This window comes from Hyaena hyaena, unplaced genomic scaffold (assembly GCF_003009895.1).
Source record: "Hyaena hyaena isolate Hyena2069 unplaced genomic scaffold, ASM300989v1 scaffold_33, whole genome shotgun sequence".
In the NCBI taxonomy this organism is placed as follows: Eukaryota; Metazoa; Chordata; class Mammalia; order Carnivora; family Hyaenidae; genus Hyaena; species Hyaena hyaena.
The window spans coordinates 4713358-4733372 of record NW_024080666.1 but is presented as its reverse complement, the minus strand read 5'-3'; the positions used below and the strand labels follow the sequence as shown (position 1 = coordinate 4733372).

The window sequence follows — 20015 nt, the reverse complement described above, 5'->3', positions numbered from 1 at the left end:
TGCTGGGGGAGCCAAGACAATTGGGTATAACCTGGGCTTCCAAGGACCTTGCCATCCTGTGAAGGTGACAGACAAGAGCACATAACTGACACTTAGCAAAGTAAGAGTCCATGCAGGCAGGTATAAATGCCAGGTGCACACCAGGACCAAGACCCTCCTGCCTGGAGCAGAGGGTCAAGTGCCATCCGAGGGAAGTGGCCTTACTAAAAAGGTGTCTGATATGTGAACACCGCAAAATTATTTCCCAGAGCCTTTCGTCTTGCCTTCATAACAATATGAGAAAGAAATGGAGAGTATCCCTCCAAAATATCTGCCATTGTTCTATAGATTGAGTTTGCAAGGTCTGCCTATGGGTTCTGTGTATTTCTTTCTGAGAGCCATGCCTGCACTGGGGAAACTGTCACTGAAAAACGCCTTGCTGTGATGAGTGACTCTGGTTCCTGGCCAGTGTTACTGTTTTCTTTTTTCCCCCACCACATCAATGGAACATTTATTTCCAGAACATTTGATAGATGTGTTCATGATATTCTTGAAATCGCCTTTATCCATTATGAAAGTCCTGAGAATCTGACCCAAAAGCAGCAATAAACTGCTATCCCCTTTGCCTTAAGTATTTTCACAGCCTCGGGAAATTTGTTACTTTATCTCCAGTCCTCTTGGTGGCAATGTTCCCACTTTTCACTGTCAACTGTTGTCCAGCACAGCTGGAAGGGCCACTGCCCTCCAGGTGCCCTGCAGCCCAGCACCCCAGTAATACCCATGTGAGACCCAGAGCCAACCCTGTGTCAGGTCATATTTGGTGCCTCCTCCCCAGCTCACCCTAAATAAAGACCAGAATAAGGGAAGGAAAGATACTTCTTGTTTTTGCTTTTTGTGACTGGGACACCAGCTCTAAGAACACATAGTAATATGGGCCCTACCCCACTTTCCTGGGACCTAAGCAGGTAGCAGAATCTGGGATGCTAAAAGTAAAGGGCCAGGGCATGGAAGGCGAGCCAGACCTTCTGCAGCCGTTTATAGAGCCTCAAGTTGGGTATCAGGAGAGCTGGGAGCAACTCCTGGCTGTGCTGTGATTAATGAACGGTGTGGCCTAGGTGAGTTGATATTTCTGGACACAGCAGGTAGATTGTGATCTTGAAGCTGTATGCAATTCTCAGTCTAGGAGGCTAAGGCAAAATATTGCTCTACCCAGGGGTGGCTGGGGTAGCCGGCACTCCACATAGGAGGCACGAGAAGCAGAAGTGCCCTTCCAGCCTGGCAGATGTGCACTTGGGATGGGCGCTCCGGGAGAATGCCCCACTTTGTCAGATGATGCATGATACCCCCTCAGTCCTTGTCCCTTGGCGCAAAACCTGTCTGCACTGGTGTCCTATGGCAGGCTGATGTTCCAGGTGTGTCCAATCCATGGGATGGGGGGGGGGGGGCTTCTCCAGCATGGGGAGCTATGGCCCAATGCTGCCCCAGAGACAGGATACTGAAACAGTTTCTTCCCCACCCTGAGCCTAGAGGAAATGGGCAAGGTTGCATGTTATACCTTTCATTCTAAAAGTAAAGATAAAACCCCTCTCCTTGCTCATATATGCCCCACATACTTTCTGGTTGTTGGTCTTGCTATATTCTGAGCTTTGCTAAAGCCATTTTGATGTGAGCAGTGTGATCTAGACCAGTTCCTCAACTTCAGTATCCACGCAAGTCAGCTGGGAATCTGGTTAAAAAAAAAGATCCCAATTCAGTCAGTCTGAGATGGGACCCAGGAGTCTGCATTTGATGTCCATAGAGCTGGCCCAAGAACCAAACTCTGAGCAGCAAAGATGCAGAGAAAAAGGTTGGGGGCTGAGAGTCACATGGCTCACTGTTTGTAGGTCAGCTTCAGAAAGCATTCTAAACCTCAGTTTTCCACTTGTGCAGATAATAATGCCCAAGTCTATTCCAAACCACTCACTCCTCCAAGTAGCAACTAGTTCATCTAACTCGAGTCCACTGGAGCTCCAAGCAGAAAGTGTTAAGGTGCACCTGGGTGACTCAGTTGGTTAAGCGTCTGACTTTGGCTCAGGTCCAGATCTTGCAGTTTGTGGGTTTGAGCCCCATGTCAGGCTCTGTGCTGACAGCTCAGAGCCTGGAGACTGCTTCAGATTCTGTGTCTCCCTCTCTCTCTGCCCCTCCCCCTGCACTCTGTCTCTCTCCCAAAAAAATAATACATAAACATTAAAAAATTTTAAAGAATGTGTTAAAACTGCATACGTTGGGGACCACCAAATACTCCGCTGATCAATGTGGGGTGAGCACAGGAGCGTGCATTCCTTTAAGCCACCAGGGTGACTTGATGCTGTCAATTATCAGACCCAGCTTTGAGAAACCCTATCCCAAGTGAGGAGCATGCTGTGCTCCCCTATGTGTGGAAATTTGAAATAATAAAGTTCAGCAGAGGGTTTAATGTAGCTGATCATAGCCCCAGACTCCCTACCTCTCCATAGACTGGTGCTTGTCAAACTTTAACGTACACAGAAACACCTGGGGAATCTTGTTGAAGGACAGACTCTGATTCTGACTGTCTGAGTGGAACCTGAGATTCTGCATTTATAACATGCTCCCAGATGAGTTTGATGCTGATCCCAGGACCACATTTTTAGTAAGAACCTAGATCAGTGATTCTCAACCCAGGCTGCGCATTGGAGCAATCTTTTAAATACAATGGGCATTTAAAAATTTTAATTTTTTTAATGGGCCCGGGATAGGGTTCCAGCATCTTTTAAACCACCCAGGTGGTCTGAAAGGGCAGCCAGGATTGAGGAGCTCCCACACACACCCCCTGCTACAGATGGAGAACAAGGCACCAGCTGAAGTGCAGGCACAGCAGCTAGCGCAGGTCCACCATCTACGCTGGCCAAGGCCCCATTAAGTAGGTCTTAGAGTAGTTCCTTGCCGGAGAAATAAGGCAGACTGGCTCTTGACATGTACATGTGTCTGTGATCTGGCTTCTGCGGGGAAAGGAAGTGGATGTTCTAGCAGGAGGAATGCACAAGGTACTCCATGCAGACACCAATGTGATTACTGCTGCAGCTTCAGAGCATGTCGCTCCTGCCTTTCCAGCTTCTGCACGTGGTTTTTCCTGCACTGCCTGCCTGGCTGTCACTGAGTACAGGCCAGGGCAGACACTGACCTATCTTATTTTGCCCCTGGCCAGGTGGCGGTGGGGAGCAACCAACCACAACAAGTCCAAAGGCCGATGAGGGTTCGGAGGCCGTGCCCCCCAAGCCCAGGAACGTGTTCCACATCGAGTGGTCATCCATTCGGAGGAGAAGCAAAGGTGGGCACTGCCTCCCCCTTGCTCTTGGGCCCTCAGTTTACTCATCTCTAGAATGGGGACAATGGCAGTATCTACTTCATAGTGTAGTAGAGAGAGCGACAAGGGCCAGGTTCATTCTTATCACACCCAACCTCTGACTGCAGCCATGACCCCAGTGTCCGTGCCCTCCCAGGAATAGGGGGATGCTGGAACTGAGGCAGGCAGCCCACTCTATAGGCCGTGACTGCATATTGGAATCACCTGCATCCCATCCCTGGAGACACTAATCCAATTCATCTGGGGACTAGCCTGGGTGGACGTAAGGATCTTTCAAAGCTCCCCATGAGATTCTAACTTCTGCCAAGCCACGAGCCACTTATCTAGCTACAAGAAGTATAGTGAAAATTTTCATCTACAGCAGCGCTCTAGATATCAAGGCCAAGGAAACATATGGAGAGCCATGGAGGGGAGGGGGCTCCCAAAGGCCAAGAGGGGAAGGTCCAGAGGGCACCCAAAAATGAGCAGGTGGGGAAGCCAGGGAGGAGTCAGGGGAAGAGGGGTACAAGGAGTCCCCCCCCAATTAGATGAAAAAGCAGCCATGTGAAGAGCCAGGGCAAAGGGGCAATCTAATTTTGCCCCTTAAATCTCAGAGAGGGGAACCAACTTACCTAAAGACACACAACTGACAAGGGACAAAGTTGGGGGAGGACCCATTAGTGTCCTTTTTACAAACCACATGATTCCCAGAAGATGCATTAGTGACATTCTTGCACCTGTTCATCTAAGCCTCATTGTTTCTTACCACAAGTGGCCATACTAGAGAAACAGGCCTGGGGTGGTGTAGGAAAACCTCATACAAGGTGGAGAGGGCATTGAGATAGCGCGAGAACCCTCTAGCCCAGGGGTTTGTATTTGACAGGTGCCACTGGCATGTCAAGGAAGATTGTGTGGCTTTCTTCGAAGGGTTAACAATCCCCCTCCAAACATCACCGTGCTTGAGGGCCGAGGAGGTCGGGGGCACTAGCGGAGAGTGCAAAGGAACCTGAGACATGGATTTTATGGGAATTGCTCAACAGCAGATAGAGGGGGCTTCACGCACAAGCAGCAGGTCCGTCAGGATGCCGCACCCCTGGTCTCAATGTCTAGAGGACTCTTCTTTGCTCCTGCTCTTTCAAAGATTCCAAAATTAATTTGTTTCTCTGCATAGTGTAACTTCCCAACCACACTGGTATTTGCAGCCCCTGCACCTTCAAAAGTGGGCATTGATGCCGTTAGTGCATCCTTCTAGCACTTAGCTTCCCTGAAAGCTCATGAATGCAGGGGAAATGGTCACTTCAGTCTGAAAATACAGGGTGTTCAGAGCCCAGCCTGCCATCCTCACATTTGACCACCAGAGGGAACCAAAGCACCAAGACCAAAACTTCCAAGAGCCTTCTTTCAAGATGCATAAAACCCTACTGAAATTGGTCATCTTTAAAAATAAACTATCTGGTAATAATTAAAACCACATTTACAGCCACTTTACAAGAGTTTTCTAGAAATACAATAACATGCCAAAATCTGTTTCAAGTAATGACGTGGACTTCATTTGTCTTAATCCAACCAGCAATTGCTGCTAAAATACCTAAAATTCCAGATATACATCAAAAAAAGAGAGACCAGAACAGTCGAAGGTCATCCTCAGCTGGAAAGAGTCATAGTTAAATTCAAACCCAGACCGCGCATGGCTTTGGGAGAAATAGCATCCAAGTTTTCCTTTCTTTGTACACCTACATGTTCATGTGGTGTTGAAGAAGTCCTAGATTTGGGGACCATGGCCAAGGTGCTGTTCCTCATCTAAAAAATATAGAGGTTGAGCTAAATCAGAGGCTCTCAACTAAAGATCAGTCGAGTCTCTGAACTCCCTAAATTCCTGTAAAGTGTCCTGTTTACATGAGGATGTACATTTTTTACCTAAAATGAGAGCCCAAATGTGTTCGTGACCAATAAAAATGAAAAGGAGACTTCCACCTGCAAGAAACCACAGTTCTGGGCTTCCTCGAGTGGAATAGGAAATGCTGAATATTCTATCTCAGCTGTAAGAATTTTTTGCTAATGCGCCAGGGTAGAGCTGTCCTAACTGATGATGTGCTTTCTTTCAACTCCAGTGTTTGGAAAAGGCGAACACCAGGAGAGGCAAACCAAAGACTCTTTTCCCTATCAGTACCGGAAGCCCACGGTTGAGTTGCTGGTGAGTAAAGAGTGGCCCGTATGGGGCAGGGTCCTACAGACATGGAACCTGCAGCAGATTAGGGAAAAGATGTCTCCTGAATTCACATTTCCAGAAACATAATTACCTGGGATAAAATTGTCTATTTTTCATATTCTACTTTGTAAAATTTCATATCCCTTTTATTTGAATTAGTTATCTGTCTTCCTCTAAATCTGGCATTCAAGCATTTAGGAAACAAGCTGATACCAATTTTCAAAAACAGAATCTTTATGTGTTTAATTTTATGGACAGTTAAATTTTAAAGACTAGACATGCTGGGGAGGGGGGTGGAATAAGTTCTCCAGGAAAGAGCATGATATAGTAGAAGTAATGGTTTAAATAAAGAGTCTAAAGATCTGTGGTTAAATATCAATTCTGCTGTTTGACCTTGACCTTTGCCAGTGAGAACTTTCCATCCATGCCCTAGCCCTCATCCACAGAATGAAGATAAATACAGTGTCCTGTTGTATTGCAAGGTTGTTGGGCATATTAAATCAGGTAACATGTCAAACAGACAAAAGGTGTTCTAGTCTACAGAAACACAGAGATGATTAAACAGCAATTTCTCTAAATGCAAATGAAAACATTAGCTTGGCCCTAGAGCAAGCACAAATGTCACCTCTCAGGGTGAGAAGCACAGGATGTGGGAACGTCTTTCTGTCTCTTGTCTCTGGACAGGATCTGGACACCATGGAGGAGAGCGCGGAGATAAAGGTGGAAGCGAACATTTCCAAGACTTCCTGGATTCAGAGTCACATGGCCGCCAGTGGGAAGAGAGTCAGCAGAGCCCTCAGTTACATCACAGGGGAGATGAAGGAGTGTGGTGAGGGGCTTAAAGGTAAAGGTCCTGAGAGCAAAGCCCTTGACCCTATCCCTAAAGTGTCACTTACAACCATCCCCAGAAGACACAATACCACAGTTCTTAATAGACTACACTGATTGCCATTTTGGTGTCTTAGAAGGGACAAGGGTTTTATATCCCAAGAGACATGCAGCCTCTTGGGATATAAATACAATATATGTCAGTGTGTGAGCTCTCATTTCTGAACATTACCAGTTGTGCTCTGGCAAATATCCCATCAAGGTGTTGCAGTTGGGAATTTAGGCATGGGATTCTAGAGTCAGCATTCTAAAAAAATGCCCACCCTATGAACGAATCCTGAAAGAATTATAACTACTATTTGGATAAGTTCTTTCTAAGGATCTTCCCAGGGCTCAGGCCACGGCTTTGACACCCTCTATGCAGCAAGAGAATTTTCTTTTTGGATGTGTCTTCTTGAAAATTCCTGCCACTCTCACGGGGGCACAGATAGCTCAAGGTACCTTATCCCCACTGCTTGAAAAACACAACGAGCAATGGCAATGGGTCTGAAGAGTTTTCTGGGCAGTCAAACACCCTCATGCGTTCTTGGTTTACCCTCTTCTGGGGCAGGTGACAGTAGGGGCTGGTGCCCTGTGAACCTACTTTGAACACGGAGTTTCCCACCTGTCACTCACCCACTGGAGCCTCCCCCAGGGCCAGCACACCTGAGCATTGACTGACGCCCTGTCCTGGTTCCATTTTAGACAAATCCCCAGTGTTCCAGTTCCTCGACTGGGTCCTCCGGGGCACGTCACAAGTGATGTTTGTGAACAACCCCCTCAGTGGCATCCTCATCATCCTTGGCCTCTTCGTCCAGAACCCCTGGTGGGCCATCTCGGGCTGCTTGGGCACTATTGTGTCCACTTTGACAGCCCTCATCCTGAGCCAGGACAGGTAAGTTCTAGGAGACCCAGGGTCCGAGCATGAGGCCAGAGGTCACTTCCTGTAGGGACTGTTCGCCACCTTCCCATCTCCTCACTGCTGGCCTCCAAGCTCAGAAACTCCTGAGAATAAGGACACTAATAACTAAAAACAACCATTTCTGATTATTTGGTAACATCTAAACACTGTCCAGGGGAATGCAAAGGGTTGATGTCTTCCCTTCCCGTTCCCAGAGGGGCCATTTGCTTGAAGGTATGTATGCAGTCAGGCCCCAGCTGAGGAAAATCTAAGTCAGAAGGAAAACCAAGAAGGCAGTGGCCCTCCTGAGCCCTGGGGAGTCCCCCCTTAACCAGTCCCCCTCCATTCTCACAGGTCTGCCATTGCAGCAGGACTTCACGGCTACAACGGGGTGCTGGTGGGGCTGCTGATGGCCGTGTTCTCAGACAAGGGCAACTACTATTGGTGGCTTCTGCTCCCCGTCATCATTATGTCCATGTCTTGGTAAGTTTGCTCCTGAGGCTGTGGGTGGGGTTAAGGGCTGCCAATCTTTTCATCTCAGCTCCCCAACTGTCTGTTGAAACTCAGTTTTAAGGTGGCATTGATTTAGCTTGCACAGTTGTGCTAGATGATCTGTGGACACTCACATTACTGACCATTCTTTACTCTTTTTTTTTCTTTTAACTTATTTTTGAGAAAGAGAGCATGAACTGGGGAGGGTCAGAGAGAAAGGGAGGTAAAGAGAATGCCAAGCAGGCCCCATGATGTCAGCACAGAGGCTGATGTGGGGCTGGAACTCACAAACTGTGAGATCATGACCTGAGCCAAAAACCAAGAGTCAGATGCTTAACCCACTCAGCCACCCAGGAGCCCTTCTTTACTATTTTTTAAGACCTAAAAGGGTCCTACTCAGTCAGAGGCCAGAGAAAGGTGAAGAGCCACCCCACAGCTTCCTATCAGTTTCTGGAAACCTTCTCATTCCTCCTGCCTCCCCCCATCCAGCTTTTCTCCATCCTTGAAACCGCTGACCAGACTGAGACTATCTCCTAGTGTGAGCTGAAGGACCAGCCACCAAACAGAGCCCTCAGAGGATTAGGTTCAGTTCCCCTTCACCTCCAGAAATCATAGGACACTCTGGCTGGAGGCTTGGTACTCTTAGCTGCTCAACAAACATTTGTTGAATGAATGAATGAATGAATGAATGAATGAATGAGATTCCCTTCCCTGGTACTCCCCAACTTGTCCTCTCTCCTCATGCCTGAGCATGGAGCTATATGACTCATCAAGGAAATCCTGTGACTCCTTGCCTTAGGTCTTCCCTCTTTCTGAAATGGAGCTGGGCATCTGCCCTGTCCCTGTGCCAGGCCCAGGGAGGGGGCCCGGGGGAGACCTGCTCAGGGCCAGTCAGGCTCGGACAACATACCCAGCTGGCTGCTCTTCCTCAGGAAAGTCCAGGGACCCCCTACTCCTGCTCAGTCTAGCGTCAGGGCCAGAGCTTCTTGAACAGAGTTTCTTGTGTTTCTGTCGCAGTCCCGTCCTCTCCAGTGCCCTGGGCAGCATCTTCAGCAAGTGGGACCTCCCCGTCTTCACGCTGCCCTTCAACATCGCTGTGACCCTGTACCTGGCAGCCACCGGCCACTACAACCTCTTCTTCCCCACAGTGCTCCTGCAGCCTCCGTCCTCTGTGCCCAACATCACCTGGTCAGAGGTCCAAGTGCCCTTGGTAGGTATCACAGAAAGCGAGAAGGCAGCGTCTGTCTGTGCAAGCGTGATGTTGAAGTGGCATCTGCTGATTCTGCACATCAGAAGCTTCCACGAGTAATGACTATTAACAATCATACAGGGGCGCCTGGGTGGCTTAGTCGGTTAAGCGTCCGACTTTCGCTTAGGTCACGGCCTCACGGTTCGTGGGTTCGAGCCCCGCGTCGGGCTCTGTGCTGACTGCCAGCTCAGAGCCTGGAGCCTGTTTCAGAGTCTGTATCTCCCTCTCTCTCTGACCCTCCCCTGCTCACACTGTCTCTCTCTCCCCTAGAAATAAATAAAAATATTTAAAAAAAAAAAAACAATCATACAACAGGAAACACTCAACATGCAATATTTCATCAGCCCCTGCCCTTTTCCTTTCTCTTTCTAGGACTATTTCTGGTCCCACACTGTCATAGCACAGCAGAAAAAGCTGAGGCCTGAGGTCTACACAGCTAATTAGTGAAGAGCAAAGTCAAGATTAGCACTCTGGCCTCCTTTCTGCTAGACCTGGGTTCTTTCCCTTTTCCTTTTTGAAAAAGTATTTTTGATGCTTTCTTCCAATTTTCACCCAGCTTACACTACTTCCTTCCATCAATCTCACTGAACCATTAAAGGCAAACATGTCACACAAGCACCTGGCAGCTGAAGTCTCTGATCCAACCTCCAGAGTTGATTCCGTTGGCTTTCCGAGGCATGGCCGCACCAGAAAGTGCAGGTGTTCCTCCATTAAGAAACATCTATATATCAGAAATTTTAATGTTTTTTACAAGTATTTTGTATATAATGCTGGCCTCTGGAAGTCTGCCAAGGTAATTAATAAGACATTTTCTCTGAGATTCTCCTGCTTTGCATTACAGTAAACTACAGTTTACTACAGTAAACTACAATGAATTGTTATTGGCAATTCATCATCTAACCACAAAGCCAATTGGGCTTGTAGAAGGACCTTTCAGAAATAATGATGCCAAGTTTCATTTAGCATTTCATAGTATACAACAGCACAGCATGGTAGAAAGACTGAAAATTTACACTAAGACACATTATTTAGTAAGAGAAATATTCGTGTTAGTGTTAGCTTCATGTTTGTTGATTTGTAATGTTTATTTTTGAGAGAGAGGGAGAGAGAGAGAAAGTGCAAGCAGGGGAGGGGCAGAGAGAGAGTGAGACACAGAATCTGAAGCAGGCTCCAGGCTCTGAGTTGTCGGCACAGAGCCCTATGCAGGGCTCGAACCCACGAACTGTGAGATAATGACCTGAGCCTAAATCGGATGCTTAACCAACTGAGCTACCCAGGCGCCCCTATCCTTGTAGATTTCTGTGTGTGTGTGAGAGAGAGGACCCTCATGAGCCAGAGGTGAGAAAAGTTTGGCAATTCACTCCGTAGGCTTCCCTTTCATGGTATTTACCCCAGCAATATCTCTTTTTTTTTTTTTTTACAAATAGTTTATTGTCAAATTAGTTTCCACATAATACCCAGTGCTCATCCCCACAAGTGCCCTCCTCCATGCCCATCCCCCCTCCCCCCCACATCCATCAGTCCTCAGTTTTTGTCAGCATTCAAGAGTCTCTCAGGGTTTGCCTCTCTCCCTTTCCCCCACCATTTCCCCCTTCTTCTCCCCTTTGTCCCTCCGTTAAGTTCCTCCTAATCCTCCTATACATGCAAACATATGATATTTGTCCTTCTCTGCCTGACTTATTTCGCTCAGCATAACACCCTCAAGGTCCATCCATGCTGCTACAAATGGCCAGATTTCATTCTTTCTCATTGCCATGTAGTATTCCATGGTATAGATAAACCACATCTTCTTGATCCATTCGTCCGTTGATGGACACTTAGGCTCTTTCCATGTTTTAGCTATTGTTGAGAGTTACCCCAGCAATATCTCTTGAAGGCACAATGACTCTAACCCATTGACTATGGGGAGCTGATGTTAGGAAAGGCAACTTTAAGACATTTTGTATTCTCCATGCCACATTTTCAATAGAAAGATACCTAGAAATCTTGCAGAAATTAAAAACTAGGAAATCCTGTTCAAATATTTTAGAACCCCCAAGTTCCAAGAAAGAAAAATTCAATTTTTGGTGGTTGCCATTTTAAGAAGTAACTCTCTAGGGGGGCCTGGGTGGCTCAGTCAATTATGCGTCCACCTTCGCTCAGGTCATGATCTCAAAGTTTGTGAGTTTGAGCCCCACATCAGGCTCTGTGCTGACAGACAGCTCAGAACCTGGAGTCTGCTTCAGATTCTGTGTCTCCCTCTCTATCTGCTCCTCCCCTGCTCACACTCTGTCTCCCTTTCTCTCAAAAATACATAAACATTTTTTTAAATTTTATAAAGGAAGTAACTTTCTAGTCAATTAAATGAATTATAATAAGGACTGATATGTGTTGTCTTTGACCATTCATGAGAACCTTGAGTGTTGGGGAAACAAGTAAATGTCCGAGAGAGGGTCTCAAACTCCCAACAATGTTTAAGCCCCATGAGTTCCTCAGCTCCTTGGCCACTGGAGGGCCCCCTAGAGGGTGTCACCAGCTTGGGACTAAACTGCCCAGCACAACTGCCTCTGTATGAAACTCTCCCACCTGCCCACCCTGACCCACATGGTAATGCCAGAGCCCCCACCCTGCTCTCTGTTCCTGAGGTAACAGAAGACAGAATCTGGAGGGTTAGCCCACTAGCCCAACCCACAGGCCCCTTCAGCGTCCTCCTATCTCTGCACCCCCCACCCCAAGGGCATGAGCTGAGAGAAGAGCTGCCCCCTCCTCATATATGCACACCCTCGCCCCAGGACTCAGCTTCTCCTCAGCTCACTCCCTACGGGGTGAGACATACCCCAGTGTACCTGCCTGGTCCAGAGCCCCCTCCTTATGCACTTTCCTAGCTCAAGGGCCTTTGGCCAACCTTCCAAACCATAGGACCCAATGCCAGTTGGTGGGAAAGGCTGCACACCCAAGATCCTTCTGGAACTCCAGAACACACGTCCTGTGCCCACAAGGCAGTAGACCCAGGCCTCATCAAACCCTTTACCTTTGCAGACAGGCCCCAATCCCCTGGGGTACATGGAGGCCTGATGCAAACAGGGACTCATCTCTCCATCACCATTTACTTGGTTTATCAATGAAAAGCTCACATCCATGATACCACCTTCTCAAGGATTCCTCTGTGGACACCAGCCCAGTTGCTCACCCAGACCAAACTAATGTGACCACACCTTCCCAGACACCTTATTCTTGGAAACACAAAGGACCACTCTTTCACATAAGATTAGCCCTCTAGTCATAATTTTAGGGTTTTTTTTAATGTTACAAGAAAGTTTTTAAACCCCAACTTTGATCAGACATCTCTTACTTTTCTAATGAATAAAACCTTCATTTGAAAAGTTTTTAGTGTCTCTTCCCTGGGGATTTAGTGCCTTACACTCATGTTTCTAAAGAAAGGAAACTTAACACCCTAAACTCCTACTGTTCTAACAAGTCAAGATTAAAACAGTAAGGCTTGTGTTCCTTTTACAGTTAACCTGTTTGAATCAAGATATCTCCGAAACCTGTTGCAAAATGTGGATGTATAGGGTTTGGCACAAATCTTTTCCAGCCAAGGTTCAAGTTGTCTCTTCTGCCTCCGTAACTGCATGTGATCCTTTGCACCTGCAGCTTTTGAGAGCCATCCCTGTTGGAGTCGGCCAGGTGTATGGCTGTGACAACCCCTGGACTGGAGGCATCTTCCTCATAGCTCTGTTCATATCGTCACCTCTCATTTGTTTGCATGCTGCGATTGGCTCCACCATGGGGATGTTAGCAGGTTAGTGTCACTGCTTCTGCCATATTAATGGCCATAAAGATGTTAGTGTCTGGAGTCAGCTCCAAAGAAAATGGTGACATGTGTCTTCGATACCCACCCCCCATGCACTTATTCCTACAAACTTTCCCTCCTTCCGTTGTACCATTTCCCTACTTTGGGTGCCAGTGCTCTCCTGCTTTTCTGAGCAAAAGCTGCCCTCCTGAAAGGATTTGGTGTTAGTCGTTTACACTTTAGTATAAATTTAAAGTTTGGAGAGGTTAATTCCAGTGATGTTTAAATTTTAAGTCTTATCTTAAGGAATGATCCTCCACTAGAGAACATTAAGATATCAATGAAGAGGCACCTGGGTGGCTCAATCAGTTAAGCATCCAATTCTTGATTTTGGCTCAGGTCATGATCCCAAGGTCATGGGATAGAGTCCCACGTTCCACTCCGTGCTGAGCATGGAGCCTGCTAAAGATTCTCTCTCCCTCTCTCTATCTCTCTCTCTTTCTCTCCCTCTGCCCACTCATGCACTTTCTCTCTCTCTCTTAAACAAGTATCAACAAAGAAGGAAAAGTCCTCTTTTTTGGCAGGGGAAGGAACTTCTCTGGACTGCTTTAAAAGGCTGCAGAGTCTATATTCAAAAGACTCTCTTCTGGGGCACCTGGGTGTCTCAGTCAGTTAAGCTTCTGACTTCAGTTCAGGTCATGATCTCACAGTTCGTGGGTTCGAGCCCTGTGTCGGGCTCTGTGCTGACAGCTCAGAGCCTGGAGCCTACTTCAGATTCTGTACCTCCCTCTCTCTCTGACCCTCCCCTGCTCATGTTGTCTCACTCTCAGAAATAAATAAGACATTTAAAAAAATTTTTCTTTTAGTTCTCTTCTATCTATAACAGCATCACCACTAATACTCATGTGGCTCTATGGCCATTTGTTTCCTTTAGTTATTTTTTCACTGAATAAAATCAGAAGTTCTTTTTTATAAATACCTCAGAGGAATGATCTGGGCTTTGAGAACTGTGGTGGCTTTCAGGGAGGGCAGATGAGCTGCATGAGACCCACCCCCCAAACTCAACACTGATGCCTGCCTTCTCTTGCAGCCCTCACCATTGCGACGCCCTTGGACTCCATCTACTTTGGCCTGTGTGGCTTCAACAGCACACTGGCCTGCATCGCCATAGGAGGCATGTTCTATGTCATCACCTGGCAGACCCACCTCCTGGCCATCGCCTGCGGTAGGGCCCGTCACCAGCTCCCTTTGCACCTTCAGCGCCACCTCTGACTGTCCCTGCGGGGTAATCCACACTGAAAATTCTGTGCATCCTCCAGAGATAAACAGAGGATTGTTTGCTCCACAAAAGCATTTTTTTATCCAACACTGTTTTGAATGGTTGTTTAACGATTCACACAGTAAAAACTATTTTCATGGGGCACAAAGTGTTCAGACACACGAAGACAATTTTTAGATGGTGGCTGTTTGGTTTTTGGTCATGGGCTGTCTCTGTGATTGCTACTCTCCTGGCTGGTGATGGGAGCTAACCAACAGAGCAACCCTTACTCAAATTAATCTTTATGTATAGAATTGGGTGATTTACATGATATGTAGCAATTAACTTTAAGCACCCAAATACTGATCATTAGGACCTCCAAATAATGCTTACGCTATAGCAATGCTGAAGGATGTAGTCAGATGACTACCAGCCGGGTGCTCAGTGACTCTCTAATAAAGATTTGCTGTTGTTAATATTTTAGGGACAATTGGGATGCTTTCGGTTGAGAAACTGAGGGTCAGAAACAAAGCCCAATTACAGTTGCTCCTTTTCACAGAGCATCACCTCTTACCAGCACATGGCTCTTCCCAGTGGCCAGCCTGGCCATGCCCTCTGCAGGCAGAGCCGGGAAGACGAGCCATTATAGAATGCTGCTCCTCCCTGGAAACCCGTATTATGTTAGTAACTCACGGTGAAATATTCCAGTAGGGAGTTCTGGGATCCACTTGCCTTGGCTATATAGTAAAATTTTCATGTATGGTTTATGCTGTTAAATGTTCCTTTGCTAGAATGCAACGTGGTGGGACCCAAGAGAACCATAACCGCTCCGTTCTGGCCCTTTTTTAACAAAGTTCATCTGCTGTCTTAGCTGTGCCGGCATTTGCCTGGAACTTAACACATTTCAAGGCTGTCAGGCAATAGAAACATAATTCAAGTTTTATTTTAATCTGAGAGATGGCATGTGTGGCATAAAATGTCTGGGCAGATAATGTGTAGACTAAGCCTGTGGCACCAGCAGTTACCGGATTGTTTCTTGGTTCTTTCCCCAGCACTGTTCACAGCCTACCTGGGTGCTGCGCTGGCCAACGTGCTGTCTGTGGTGAGTCAGCGTGGGCTAAGAACGTACCTCAACACCCTCCCCCCAGTTCCGTCAGCCCCCCAAAGCCAGTGCAAACCTGTCCTCCGGAAGCCCTTCCCCAGTTCATCCGTCTCATCTCGAGTCACACTGCTTGCCTCAGCACCTGCTAGACAGAAGGAGCTGGGTCTCTCAAGGTTAAAGGTCAACATTGGTCAATCAGACGCCATCGTCGGGGGGCTAGTGGGACTCTTTACAGAAGGACTCTTTGAAGAGCATTATCTTGTAACTCAAATTCTTTCTGCTGCATCATCATCACCCTCTAGAACTAGATTTAAATCTTTTTATTATTTCATTATTTTGTATGTTTATAGATCAACTGCCCAACTAGCGTATGGGCCACTATATATCTCTGTTTGGGCCTTCGCAACTAGGAGTTGAGGGGGTCATGAGAGAAGTCTCCAGAGAAGACAGGGAGCCAAGCCCCAGCAATACCTGAGAGAAGCCAGAGCTGGCAGCTATGCGCACATGCACCAGTCGAAGAACCCCTTCCTCGTCTGAGCCCTCGTGTGAGGTGATGTCTGAGACAGGAGGAGCTGCACGGCCAGCCCAGCCCCCACGTACACTGGGTAGGGCCCATGGCCCAGCGCAGAGTCCTCAGGGCTCAGCCCACTGTTGATGCCTCCCCCACTGGATAAGGGCTCAAGGGCACATTTTATAAAAGCAACCAAGAAAAGTCCCAGTCGTCCTGAAGGTAGGGATGAAGGTGGGCGTTCTACTCACACCTGCACAAATCCCTTCCTCACCCTTAATGAAATTGGGCAGGGGGAACTTAGTATAGGAAGGAATTTTCTAAGCAATAGAACCAGCTTTTCCTGACACCATTCTATGTCCCCCAGTGGACTAAATCCTCCCCTGGGCTCCGGTGAATCTTGTACATGCCTCTGCTACAACATTTGATGTACAGTTTGGTGACAAGATTTGTATATATTCTTCCCCTTCCAACTTCAACCCATGTGCTCCTTCAGAACAGGGGCCTGGCCGTATTCTGGTCTTTATCCCTAGTACCTATCGCAGTACCCAGCATATAATAGGTGCTCAAGAAATGCTGAATGAACAGAACACTAAGATAGCAAGCCCCCACCATGAGGAATCTAAGAGCTGGGGCTGAATGGTCAGCCATCAGTAGCACGGGCAGGTAACCAGAGCATGGAGTCAGTCTCTGCGGCTCCTGTGTGCTCCAGGATTTCCTGCCATTCTTGTACCCATCCTTCCACCTGACTGTCCAGCCAGTGACTATGTGTCATGTGCCTTCCCTGGGCAAGATACTGGACCCGATGCAAATAGGAGGCTTTTGTTTCTGATCACAGGCATTTATAAGATGACTGGCCCCTTTCCTCTGTGGGTAGAGAAGTTAAAGGTGACACCATTCTATTTAGACTCTCTTTTTTTAACTCAAGTTTACTTTCTATGCACCTACTATGTTTAGTAGTACTGATCACTCTCAGGGATATAAAAACATGCAGGCTATTTACTCGCTCAGAAGGAATGTCTCATCTTCTTGAGGAACAATATAAAAATGTCAAGTGACATTTACGAGCCCCTTCATACCCTCCACAGACAGAGCACTTGGGAGCTGCACTCTTCTGCTTTCTCGCTGGCACTCATCCACGTGGCCCCGTCTTCCACATGCCCCCCTCTGCTTGGCAATCATGACCATGTGCTGAGGGCTGTTTACTGAGTCCTTAGTATGCACTAGGCATTAACTGTCTGAGTAGACACTGTCATCCCTACTTTACTATTGAGGAGATAGGTCTCAGATGGATGAAATGACTTTAAGGTGGTCAGAACTGAGATGTGGTTCTGGACCCATGGGACTCCAGATCTACCTCCTTTCCCACTGTGGGGCTCCAGAAAGTACTTCCCAAAACACACTGTGTAGTGTGAGCAGGGCTTTGGAGAGACTCATTGGGTAGAATTCATGACTGTAGGTATTTTTACGGCCACGATTCTGGCTGCCATTGTTCTTCCCCAAGTCCCATCCAGCAGTGCCATCTTTGAGCAGGACATTACTGGAATTGTTATCCCATGGTATTTTCTGAGGTCTTTACTGCTTATAATGAAATGAGGTTGGACGTGAGGGAACATGATTTGGTCTGCCTTATAGTTAAATCTACAGGCTCCTTGTCAGCTAGCTCTCCATTCAAGTGATGTCAAGGAAGGGTGGGAAGTATATTAAAAAGCTGGGGGCGCCTGGGTGGCTTAGTCGGTTAAGCGTCCGACTTTCGCTTAGGTCATGATCTCGCGGTTCGTGGGTTCGAGCCCCGCATCGGGCTCTGTGCTGACTGCCAGCTCAGAGCCTGGAGCCTATTTCAGTCTGTGACTCCCTCTCTCTCTGACCCTCCCCTGCTCACGCTGTCTCTCTCTCTCTCTCTCCTAGAAATAAATTAAAAAAAAAACATTAAAAAAAAAAATTAAAAAAAAAAAAAGCTGTAGGGCATGGGCTGCTTGGGTGGCTCAGTCAGGTAAATGTCCAACTTCAGCTCAGATCATGATCTCATAGTTTGGTCCCTCAGTTTGAGCCCCACATTGGGCTCTCTGCTGTCAGCGCAGAGTCCACCTTGGATCCTCTGTCTCCCCGTCCTCTCTGCCCCTTGCCACTCTCTCTCTGCTCCTCACCATTCTCTCTCTGCCCTCACTGCTCTTTCTCTTTCTCTCTCAAAAATAAATAAACATTTTTTAAAAGCCTCAGGGAATCTTAAGGAATAAAAAATAATCAACACCTTGAGAAGGGAAGCCGAGAATGGTGGAGCCCTTGAGAATAGAAGCAGCTACCTTCCACCTCCACCTCCACCTCCACCTCCACCCCTAGGACCAGGACATTCCATCTCTGCCTCTCTCCAGAAGTCTGTTCTATCCCCCTGTGTCTCTCCGTGGTGAGTTTCTTCTTCTGTACAAACCCCCCAGCGGGCACCCAGCACTGGTTGGCTCTCCAGTCCTTTCAGACCAAGAGCCCAGTTTCTCTTAGTTCAAATTCTTGAAAGAGGGATCCAATTCCCAGGCCATCTGCCTCTGGAAGTTGCATTGCTGGAGTCCAAGCAGCTCTGACCAAAGAGACAAAGATTGTGAGCTACAGAATGGCTGCCAAAGCCGCTCCTTCAACGAGGGCTATGGGAGAGGGAGACAATGGTCAGTCCCTAGAGTGGAAGGTATAACCTGGCCAGACAGCCCAAGACAAAACATGACGTCTACAGAAAACCATATTATAATAGGGTTCCAATGGCTACTTTTTAGAGAATATGCACCTACCTGTTACAATTCAGGCAGACAGCATTGACATGATTTTATTTATCTTGGTCAAGAAGTATTATTCCTCTCAATGCCCTCAAAGCATCTACCCAGGCCTGTAGGGGAGTATTAAGAGCTGATGAAACAGTCCCAGGCATCTGATATAACCAAGGCTTCTCTTGTGTGTCCGCGTTCTGCCCCCCCCCAGTTTGGACTACCAACGTGCACCTGGCCCTTCTGCCTCGCCACCCTCATCTTCCTGCTCCTGACGACCAACAACCCTGCCATCTACAAGCTCCCACTCAGCAAAGTCGCCTACCCAGAGGCCAACCGCATCTACTACTTATCCCAGGAGAAAAACAGAAGAGCGTCAACCATCACAAAGTACCAGGCGTATGATGTCTCCTAGGCTGGCTTTTCCAAAACAGACCACTGTACGCTCAGCCTTCAGCAATTTGTCCAGGCCCCCAAGCTGAAGGCCATGCAAGCTCCCTTCCTGTCTGTTCTGTGATTCTCCCCCCAAGCAAGCCTACACCCTAGTTATTTCCCTACATAGGGAAATACGTGTCTAGTCACAACTTAGGAACCTTTCTGTTCTAAGATGTACAACATTTATCAAAGATACAGTTAGGTTAGACTTCATACTCATTGCTCACACCATAGAGCGCCCTTTGAGGGGAATTTGCCCTCTTCTGCAAAATAGGCCACATCCCTAAAGAGAATTCATCAAGAAGGGACAGAGATTGGTGGCATGGGCCTCCAACTCAGTCATTTTATGGAGCCATGCACAGTGCCAGGAAACATCCACCCGCCTGGAAAGTGATGGGTTGGTTTGGACCCAGCTCTGCCTCTAGTGAGCCCTTGCCATCTGGAGTGAGTGCATCCCTGCTCTCAGCCTCAACTTCTTACTTGTTTCATGACAGGGAGGGATTCAGTCCCTCCCACCTCAGAAGCGTTGATTCTTCTCTCTCTCCCATAAACTGATGAAATCAGCATGACCATCAAGATCACTTTGAGTAAATAATAGATGGAGGGCTTACCTGGAGAAGAGGCAGGAAATTTTTAATGTCTGAGATTTGTTCTTGAGTCACGAGATGTTCTCCAGATTTGGGGTTAGGAACTTAAATTCACTGGAAATGCCAATGTGCCTTCCTTTACATAACAGAAATATTTCTGGAAATGTCATAAGATGAAAGCTGATCTTTTTCAACACTCAAATCATGTTTTAAACAAATGTGTTTTCCTTTGTAGTATTCATTAACATGCTCTCATTAAACAGTTAAGTTCACAAGATGGTATCAGGATTTTCTTAAAATGGGGCTCACCTACACTGTTCACACATTGCCCATTTGAGGGATTTCCATGGTCAAGCATGTGTCTGACAAGGGATGAGGATGGGTTACCTACCAATCGCCAGGAGAGGTGTGATTTGCTTATAAAGGGAATTATACAGAAATGACTATGGTCTTCTTTTTCTGTTTGAGTAGAAATACAGGCTGTTAAAACACTTTTCACTTTCTAGTGAATGTTTTAGTCTTGCACCCCCAAATTACAAACTCAGCCCCTCTTGAATGTCCAG

General features: G+C 47.2%; 1 protein-coding gene across 1 annotated transcript in view; it reads left to right on the top strand.

Annotated features, from left to right (window-relative positions):
* The window catches only part of SLC14A2 (solute carrier family 14 member 2), a 57019-nt gene extending 38093 nt beyond the window's left edge, over window positions 1–18926 (top strand). The window contains exons 10-19 of the mRNA XM_039228864.1: window positions 3185–3307; window positions 5434–5516; window positions 6216–6375; window positions 7104–7293; window positions 7654–7782; window positions 8809–9001; window positions 12674–12821; window positions 13903–14037; window positions 15123–15172; window positions 18645–18926. Coding sequence (XP_039084795.1) covers window positions 3185–3307; window positions 5434–5516; window positions 6216–6375; window positions 7104–7293; window positions 7654–7782; window positions 8809–9001; window positions 12674–12821; window positions 13903–14037; window positions 15123–15172; window positions 18645–18845 — 1412 coding nt within the window. The 3' untranslated portion in view covers window positions 18846–18926. The remainder of the gene's footprint in view (window positions 1–3184; window positions 3308–5433; window positions 5517–6215; window positions 6376–7103; window positions 7294–7653; window positions 7783–8808; window positions 9002–12673; window positions 12822–13902; window positions 14038–15122; window positions 15173–18644) is intronic.
* Window positions 18927–20015: the final 1089 nt, after the last annotated feature.